At 41.4% G+C, this 10,324-nt stretch overlaps 1 protein-coding gene across 1 annotated transcript; it reads right to left on the reverse strand.

Moving 5' to 3' along the window:
• Nucleotides 1–788: 788 nt before the first annotated feature.
• CDX4 (caudal type homeobox 4) lies at nucleotides 789–8,832 on the reverse strand. The gene is made up of 3 exons (XM_004331159.1): nucleotides 8,334–8,832; nucleotides 2,156–2,301; nucleotides 789–995 (listed from the first exon to the last, which is right to left on the reverse strand). Exons 1-3 carry the CDS (start codon nucleotides 8,830–8,832, stop codon nucleotides 789–791), a joined length of 852 nt encoding a protein of 283 aa, XP_004331207.1.
• Between the last annotated feature and the right edge of the window lie 1,492 nt (nucleotides 8,833–10,324).

Genomic DNA, 10,324 nt, shown 5'->3' on the forward strand with positions numbered 1-10,324 from the left:
GACTTCTGTTTCACACTCTAACAGTAAATGGAGTGGAGAGACAGAATAGGGGAAGGGTTTATTCTGTGTGTTAGAAATCTGCCCTTTCTAATGATTCAACCAAGCTGGCCTGTATTATTCTAGTCTGATTTCATTGTTTTGGCAAGATTTGAAACTGACACTGCAGTTTGGAAGTTCTGAGATAATTGATGCCAGACGAGTGTCACCAAGGGATGAAAACTTTTAAAAAATTTATTATTTTTATTAACAAGTGACTATGGATTCAGAATCACCTCCTGATGTTTTTAAAAACATTTGTCTTGTTATGAAAACGCTGTTAGCTTTTGAATTAAACATGTGAGAGTTTAGCTAGAGTTAGATAAATTTCTGCTTAACCTTTTCCCCACTCCCAAAAGATAGCATCAAAAGACACACCCAAGCATCAAATGACAAACATAAGTATACATATACAAACATGCATCCTGGCAGAACTGTTTTTTACAGCCTGTTCACAAGCAAATTTCTGAAGTTGTGAATAGAGTTCAAGGGCTCGCAATTTTAGCTTTTAATTATACAGCTTATCACCGAGCTCCCTGAGTGACTGACATAGCATAGCACACAACAGTTTTCTGGGGATAGTTCCTAACAGTAAGTGACCCTTGAATTATCTTCAACCCATGGCACATCCACTTGTTCTGAATACTGCCTTACAAGGAATTACATAATGTTGCAACTCCCCTGCTGATATCTTAGAGACCAAAAAGACAATGCTAAAGGAAAGGCACTTTCCATTTCTCTTTGCCTTTCTTTCATTCAGAGACTATGACCTGAGGTATCTCAATAGGCTGAAATCCACGGACAGCAGATGGGGTGGTGAAAAAAGTGTTAGGTAGTTCCCCAGGGCTGATGGAGCCAGAGTCACTTTGCACTGAGCCTCTACTGTTCTCAAACTGGGATATTTTCTTTTTGATCATCTTTCTCTCCTTGGCTCTGCGATTCTGAAACCAGATTTTCACCTGAAACACAAAATGCTTTGGATTTAATGGGGCAACATACTGAATGCACTTTTCAGTCATTGCTGATATTGTTCAGGGACTCTAGTATTTACAAAGTCCTTTCACATGCATCGCTTAATTGAGCCTCACAATGACCTTGTGAAGTATGCCCATTTAACAACAGGTTTAAAAAAGGCTGAGACTCAGAGAGGGAAAGTATCTTGCATGAGATGAAACTGAAATCAAGTCCAAGGCCTCAGACTCTGAATGCAGTGCTCTTTATATTATACCTCACCCACCATCTCTGTTGTGCAGGTAGAAATAAATAATGATAGAATGGCAGATGCTGAGCCATGGTGATAAAAAGGGAGGGATTTAAATAGCAAAGGTGATTATGATCTATCATTAAAAGAAGTTAGGTTGTTAAAACAGAACTGGGTGAACAAGGGTGATGAAATACTATATCTCTTGCTGTGATACCAGTGTGCCTTCATAAATGGTTGAAATGCAGGCTTCTTGGGATACAACAATACATTAATGGACTTTACAGTTCTAGAATCTTATGATTTCCAGGTTTACTCCTAGACCTAAGTAAAAAACAAATCAGGTAGTTATGTAATGTCAAAATCTGGGTGAGTGGAAACCACTGATCCTTGCCATGATTTAATCTTTACTGAGTACCCACAGTAAGCTAAATTTGAGGCAGGAATCATAGGATTACATAGACCACAGAAAATTAAATTCCTACCCTGAGTAATAGAAAAACTTGCTTCAGGTAGCAGCATTGGTGTTCATTTACTGTTACAGTTTGACTGATATGAACCAGATAATTGCCATGATTGACAGATTTCCACTTCACATATTGATTATGACTACTTGGGGAACCATATCAAGGTTTTGCCCTGACTGATCAATTGTATGGGAGTTTTAACCCTTCTCATCCCCCTACATCCCCACCCTTGCTTTCACACCTACACAGTGCCCACCACATTCAATTATTAATAAACCCATCAACCAACGGTACTAAACTAGGTGGTCCAGTAGGATGAATGTGGGCTTTAGGAGAGCTTTGAGAATGGCTTGGTCTTCTGTTTTGCTTCCACTATTAGTTACAGACTTCCCTAAAACCTTAGCTTATTGAAATGCTTATATGAAACGTGTTAGATGTACTTCTGGTGTACCTGTCTCTCAGAAAGGCCCAAGTTGACTGCCAGCTCTGATTTTCTCCGAATGGTGATGTATCTGTTGCAGTGGAATTCCTTCTCCAGCTCCAACCTTTGATGATCTGTGTAAACCACACGATACTTTTCTTTTGTCCTGGTTTTCCCTGTTAGGGGAGAAAGCAGTGCATTTAATCATATTTTGCATCTTTGGAGATTGTTTTGGTTAGAGGAATCATAGTCATTGTTCCTACCCTTAGCTATTACTTTCAAATACAAAACAAGTACATTTTTTAACCACATATGTCATAAGTCCATTTCTCCATTAATTACTTTGTCATCTGTGGCTATTTTACATATATATATATATATATATATATATATCATACCTATATATATCAACACACCTATCACACCACCATTGATATACTGTTACACCAAAGCATTTTAAAGCAAACAGTTAAGCCATGATTTTCATTCCCTTCACACTAACATATGGGAACAGCATTGTCATTGTCAGTAGTAGCAACATTCATTATACATGCACTTCCTTTTATATTGATATTTTATGCAGTTCATTTATATTGTTTCCTATTGAACCTCTCACTTACCCTTTCAAATTACGCAAAATGTGTCTTATCCCCATTTTGCAGATAAGGAACCTGAGGCTCAGTGTAGGTAAGTAAGTTGCTTTGTGCTAGTGAGCTGAGGAGTGGGGACCCAAACACATACCCTTGGCTCCCAGTCTGGTGTGCCAAATGTTATTCCTGATTTAAACATGCTGGGCAGCATAAGAATGGCCCAAGTGAGGCAAGCTGCTTTGTGATCCTGACATTCTAATTACATATACATTCTAGAATTTCATTTGGATAGTAATTTAAAAAGAAAACATCTATTGTCACTTAGATTCTGTTCTAGGATAGCCCCTATTACTTATTAGAAAAAATAGTTTAGTTTTCTGGGGAGAGTCTTAAACAAATTTTTATTCCCAAGTGGATAATGAATGGGGGAAATAGGGGGTGTTGACTTTAGCAGAATAAAATGGGTATTCTAGTATTCTTTGAAAGGATATACAAACATTTGCTTTGTGTTACAACGTTTAACTAATTTCTCATGCCCTCCTTCAAATAGAGTTTTATTCCTCCTTTCAAATTTTCCAAAGGTGATTAGGAAGTTTCTCTTTCTTTTCCATTTTTCTAACCCCCTCCAGGATCTTCATCCTTTTCTCTATGGCTTTTGGCAAACTCCTTCTGATCTTCCCTGGTTGTTTTTGATGTGAAGTTTTGGGGAGCGATCTGTAAGACAAAGGTTTCTTTAAAGTGTTTCCCTAAACTCCATTGAGGTGTTAAGATGCAGCACAAGCTTAACAAAGGAGCTACATAGCATCAGATCCCATCCTGAACCCTCTTTACATTCAGGAACACCAGCAAATTGGTTTGGAATTTACAAGCCCTAAACAAATGTCAGACACTCTTTCATCTCCAGGAAAGAAAAAAAAAGGGACATGAATGTAGAAACAAATTCTAGATGAGAGATATGTTTTAGGATTAACTCATGGACTAAAGAACTAAACAAAACTTTCCCTCTTAAAAATGGAAAACAATGAATCCCAGTCAATCTGTCTCAGAGGCTCAAATTTTAAGCTGGTTTTCTTTTTTGTTTGTTTGTTTTTTGTGGGTTTTTTTGTTGTCAATTTTTAAAATTGAAGTATAGTTGATTTACAATATTGTGTTAGTTTCATTTGCAGCAACGTGGAAAGACCAAGGGAATATTATGCTTAGTGAAATAAGTCAGACAGAGAAAGACAAATACTGTATGATATCACTTACATGTGGACTCTAAAATATAATACAAATGAATGTATATGTAAAACGAAAACAGACTCACAGATACAGAAAACAAACTTGAGTTGGTTTTCTGAATTTAGGAAACCAAAGGTCTGGCACTTGGTATGTTACAAAGGCAGAATGTATATTTGAGGTCACAGTGAAAACATTGAGGTTTAATTTATTTCCAGAACCTCAAATCTTAGAATCAAAATATATCTTTGAAGAGATGTTCCCTAAAACCCTTCCTAATCCCAAAGTGACTAAGTGTTTAAATTCTAACTTGAGGCAGAAGTTAAAATTCAACTTGTGTGTGTCTGTTTTCCGCTCTTTGATAATCGGTAAATATAACCAGACTTCAAGAACTCTGGAAGGTTGCAGTTCTTCCCCACCCCCATTGGTCATAAATTCCCCTCTTGCAGTTTCTTCTGAGGACAATAAAGTCAAGACCAGGCCTCTTTATTTGCCATGAAAATCCTCACCCTTTCCGGCAATATAACCCCTGAAGAAAGGAGGAATGAGGAAGAGCCAAGCTGCATATCAAAGCCATGCAAAGTGTTAAAAAGAGTCTGTTGCCCCAATCTAACAGATAAGACCTCAAACCTCAAGAAGACATAGATCAGGGGGAAATATTGACTGCACATTTAACAAAAAGAAATGAATTCCTGTTTCCTGGTGCTCCTCTTGTGTCCCTGCTCCCAAACTGTCTTCTTTCCACCCCTTTCATTGCCTCTTCCCTTAAATGATGAAATCTGATTGAATGGATTTTGGACATTTTTCTAGTAGAGTATAATGCCATATTTCCATACTAAAACATCAACAAAGCACTAAGAGCACTAGCTTTTATTGTTCAAGCTATTCTCTTCTCCCAGAAACTACATTTCTGAGGGTGAGGGAACCCCTTCTCTGGTGCTATTGTGGGTTAATTTAGGAAAGTAACAAACCGTAAGTTGTATTACAGGGCTGCTTCATAGCCCTGTGGTGGGGATTTCACTGCCTCCGCCTGCCTAAAGCTTTGGACAAACCTCTGTAGTTCCCACTACCTAGAAGACAGTATCCCTACAGAGTTTGCAAACACATGTCACTATATATGATGACTCATCATCACCCTAAATGTGCTCATTTGAGAGACTGGCTGTGAAAACACTGTTAGGCAGAAAAGCACTCTCCAAACCTAGGGGTTATGATGATGATGACAATGAGGGTAAAGAGGATGAAAACCAATCTCTTTCTTTAGGGAGTAGAGTGTAATTGACACCATCATGATGACTTTCCATCTGATGGTAATCTTTTGCTGCTTTTAGTTAAAAATTGCATCCAAATTCATTCATAAAAATTGTCCAATTAAATGATCAAAACAAAAAAAGATAATGATAAGCTTCAGGAATTATTAAGTAACTCATTTTCTGAAGGGTCCTAACTGAATAAAATCTTTTATGTATAACTTCCTCAGTGTTTTGTATTTTGTCCAGTGGGTTAATCATAATTATTCAAAGTCACTTCCTTCTCTCCTCTTCTTTCCCACACCTAAAAAGAAAGCCCCTCTCCAGCCCTACTTAGGTTACCACCTTGCCAATACTCATCCAAGGTTACAACTCTGGGTAAAAAAAAAAAGCAAAAAATGAAAAAATTCCTAGCTGTAATGCACTGACAGTATTTAAAATACGAAAATACTGAACTTTTCCCAGAATCTTTCTATCAGCTTCCTTTCCATATAATTTTTAAAACCAGAAGTGTATTGGAACAGAATACTTAGGGAAAAAAGTAGAAATAAAAATATTTCATTTTTAAATCAAATCACTTAGTGGACATTCATTTATTCTGTATGTCAGTCCCCTTTCTCTCATTTGAAAATCAAATATGACAATAATCACTATGAAATGTTTTCCAATTGTCCCCTAATATGTGTATTTTTGTTTCTTTAACTTAAGGCTATTTTAAAAACATTCATCAGTGATGGAAAGAGTTTTCATTTGATTACCATAATCAGGGAGGGGTTACTTCAATTTTGTAGTTCATCTATTTTCTTCTCAGCTGTAAGTCAAATGTTGTCCTACGATACTACAGAGTGAAGTAGAAAATTTAGGAGGATCTGACTTATTCATTCATTTAACAAATATTTGTTTAACACTCCCTATGTACTAAGCATACAAATGGGTGTCTTTTTGTTTGGAGTGATACAAAGAAGTGATCAACTTAATTTTTTGTGGGGTTCATAACCTGAGATCCGTGGAAGGGCTTCAGTGGATCCATGAATCTCCCAAAATTATTCAAAAAATGACATGTGTGTGTGCATGCTCATTTGCGCCTTTGTGCATTTTTCTGGGGAGAGGGTCCATACTTTTCATCACATTCTTAAATTGTTGCTAAATATACACCTTAGGCTACAAGAATATAATAAAGGGGTACTTTTATAAGACATTAAAATGAAATGGAGATTGAATTTAATAAAGCCCCATCTATAGGATAGGCTGCCAGAAGTCAATGGGGTACCAAAATCATTCAATTTAGAATTTCTCATAGAAGTTGGAGAGAAAATCTTGTGAAGGTGGCATGGTACACCCAGGTTTCAAGAGTTAGCCACCACAGAGCAATTTAGTCTCCTCATTCACCCACTGATGAAGACACCACAGAGCAATTTAGAGTCCCTTTCTAAACTTACCCAAAAGAGAGAATCTGACAAATGCAAATGAAAGACTTTTAAGCAGAGAAACCCATCATATTTTCTCTCATAAACAGAAAATTCATGACTCAAGATAATTTATTTTATCTTGTCCTTTTCTTCCCATTGTTCTCTCTTCCAAACAACATACTAGTGACTTTCCTCTTCTAAAGTATTTCAAAACATAATCCTGAACTGGGAGCAGCTACTTTTCTGGCTTTTGTGTCTTTTGCTGATGGTTAGGGCTTAGTGAATGGATGTTAATTACAACCCTAAGATTAGATATAATAACAGCCCTGGGAATACAACACCCTAACCTCATTTTCTATTCTCTTTAGCCAGCCAACTCACTCTTATTTCAAAAAGCAATATGCAGACTTACTTCCAAACACTTTAAAGCTAAGTATTTAAGCTCAACTCTTAATTTGGGATTGCTACCCCAGTAATGTCCTAATCAATTGGAACTATCTCCTCTGGGCTGAGTCCTCTTAACGGTGAAAGTTGGTCCCATCCCACCCTCCTGCTTTTGCTTTTTTTAGGGAGAGAAAAAGGGCAGAACCGTGAGCAGAAGCATAATCATTGTGGACAAATGCTATTGAAATGTCATTTCTTCCCCAGAGGGATGAAAGTGATAGAGCTGAATTTTACTAATTTTCTCTAATGACAGGGAGCGATAGGTTGGAATAATAAGAATGTGATAAAAGAACAACTATAGCTGAAAACAAACATCTCCCCGCCTCCCTCCTCCACCCCCTGTCCAAGATTAAAGCAGAGTACCCACTTCCCCCGCCCCTGGCTCCCAGTAGCCGCCCACCGGCTTGCTGGCAGGAGCGTGGGTAGGCATTAGGCTGGGATCTCTGGGCTTTCCTATGTGTGGTGACAAGCCTGCATCCAGCCCCTGCACCTCGATACGTCTACCTGACTGTTAGGAGGGCTTTAATCACTTTAATCTTATTGATGTGGGGCTGATATTCGTGCACGCACAGGGGATGTTAGGGTTGAGTAGCTTATTATGTCCCAGTGGTGTACTGTAGCTTTCTCACAGCCTCTATGCTTCCATTGGCGGAAGGGAAGTTGTAAGAAGGCATTGGGTTTGAATCCAGCTTGCCTCTGTCAGCTTGGGCGAAAGAAGCTGGAGCTTCCTTGAGAGTCCAGGGTGACCAGGTTGCTTTGCCACTGGGACCTTCGTGGCTAAACTGGAAGGTCTGTTGCCAACCAAGCAACATGAACCTAAGTTGAGAACCACCAGCTTTGAGGGGGAAGCCAACCTGCCCAGATGGGGAAGGGTTTGAAATGGAACGAGCAAGCAGCAGTGATTGAGCACAGGGACACGTGGCTGTCCTCTCCTCATTCACCCACTGATCTTCCCCGTGCATCTGTTTTCCCATCTGGGCAACTGCAGGGTTGGATCTTGACCCTTGTGGATCAACATGCCCATTGTCCGCCCGGTTGCTCCCTTGACTGATCAGAAAATGGTGAAAAAGTCCCCTACGGTCGGCTTAGTTCCAAGCACCATGCTCTGCTTTTGATCAGAGGCACAAGCGAAGGAGGTCTCTAATGGGCTGGGGCCCTGGGCAGCAAGACACTCAATAGTCTCCTTAGCTAAGCTGTCCGGGGAGAAGCCTGAGGAGTAGGAGGGCCAGAAGGCCAAGAGAAGTAGATGAGAAGCAAAGGAAGGAAAAGTTTGAGAGCATTGGAATCGATTACTCACCAGTCACCTGCACGGTCTTGCGCATCCACGCATAGGGGCTGTGGCGGCTTCTGTTAGAACTGGCGTCGGCGGTGCAGGCGTCGATGGGGAACAGTGATCCGCCGGCTGGTGTAGGCAGGCTGCTACCGCTGTTTCCACCCGCTGCGGGTTCCAGGTTGCTGTATTCCGGCGAGCCGAAAGCAGCAGGGCTCGAGGTCATGTCGTTCATGGGCACCGTGCCCATTGTACTGGACGGCCCGGGGTACACGCTCCAGTCTTCCCGAGGGGGACTATAGGGTGACCCCCAGGCCCCCAACGATGGCCCGTGAGGATCCATACCGGGCATATGGGGATACCCCATATAGTGCGCATAAGACGGAGCCGCTGCGAAGTTGGAGGCTGGCATCGGACTCCCACCATCCCCAGTGGCGCCAGCCCCGGCTGTGCCACCTCCTGCAGGACTCCTGAGAGTGCCCGAGTACATGCCCGTTTCTTTTTCCAAAAGGCAGCTTCTGTACATAGTGGCTTGGGTATGAGAAAGGAGCTCCCTAAGCCATCCTGAAGTCCCTGTAAGGCCCCAACCCGACTTTGAGAAGCAGTAGGGAACCAGTAAGTTAGGCCGTAGCTGTGCTGCAAGCTCCTCCGCGCCCCTCAGACAACTCCATCGGCGTTTCCTACCCTGACGGTTTCCAGGTGACTGGTAGCCCGGTATAGATGGGCCCCCAATGGCTGGGCTGACGTCAAGGGGCTTTAGGCTTTTACATAGCATTTGCATTCAAATGAACGGCCATTTCACTTTCACAGCGACTTGTTCACTCTACACTCCCTCTCCCAGAGCTCCTGGGCCTTTCTATCTCATCTTTTTTGCTTTTCTCCATCTGGTCCCATAGCACTAATTTTGCGCTTTTGGAGGCAGAAGGGAGCTCCTCCAGAGGTTTCTGAGCAGCTCCCTCCAAAGTGAGATGGAGACGTGTAGAATCAGGGCCAAATCCTGCTCTTTGGTCCTTACCCCGCGGTTTCTTTACGCTGATCTTCCCGCACCCAGTCTGCATCCTTGGTATCCCCTCTGCCCACATTCCCTGGCATGGGTACTCCACATGGCACTGGCTCATGATACCCTTCTCCTCATCGACCCCTCCACCAGGAGGAGAGCTTTGTTTCTAAGGACAGAGATTCATTTCACAGAGATGCATTTGTAAAACATCCAATTAATCCGGCCTGCCATCTACTGGAAAGTAACCTTAGGAAGGCAGAGCAGGGATGTTTGTCTCTTGTTCACTGCTCTATCCCCCGTGTCTACAACAGTCCGGCACACATTAGGCACACAATAAATTGGATGTTTTACAAATATGCACAAATTAAAGAAAGATGAAGAGAGGAGGTTATGAAAAAAGGAAGGAAAGAAGGAGAAGACCCATGTGGGTAGTGGGCTTTTTAATTTCCCTTTCAGTTCACTAGTCTTGCTTGGGTGTCTCTTTCTGCCAGTACTCCAAGGAGTCAAATTCCTGCAGTCTCAAGTCCAGGGCAGCTGAAGCTCCCAACTTTCTTTCACACTTGAGGAGACTTCCTTTGTAAAGCTCCAATTGTTGAAAACAACATGGACTTGCCAGTAGATGCCAGTGAACTCAAGATTTTGCTTCAAGAAGCCAGATCACCTCCTGATGACAAAACCAATTTGTATTGCAGGATTCCTTCTCACCCACATGCTCCCTCACCCCTTCCCCCTCCCAAAGCCTACCACAACCTTTAGTTCAGGCTGTGCTCCTATTCAGAGAATGTGCTCTTCTATGAAGTCCAACACAACATGGCACCTCCATTAACTAATCCCTCTTTGGCTTTGGGAATATCACTTCACTTCTGGGAGTTTCAGGGTATTCCCCTGTGTAATAGGGATCCTAACAGTGTCTACATTTACAAGGCAGGATTTCCTGAGATGATGTATGCAAACTGCTTAACTTAACACTTGGCACACAGCACAGGACCACTGTATTCATTAATTTACTCAACAAATA

This window comes from Tursiops truncatus, chromosome X (genome assembly GCF_011762595.2).
Source record: "Tursiops truncatus isolate mTurTru1 chromosome X, mTurTru1.mat.Y, whole genome shotgun sequence".
Classification (NCBI taxonomy): domain Eukaryota; kingdom Metazoa; phylum Chordata; class Mammalia; order Artiodactyla; family Delphinidae; genus Tursiops; species Tursiops truncatus.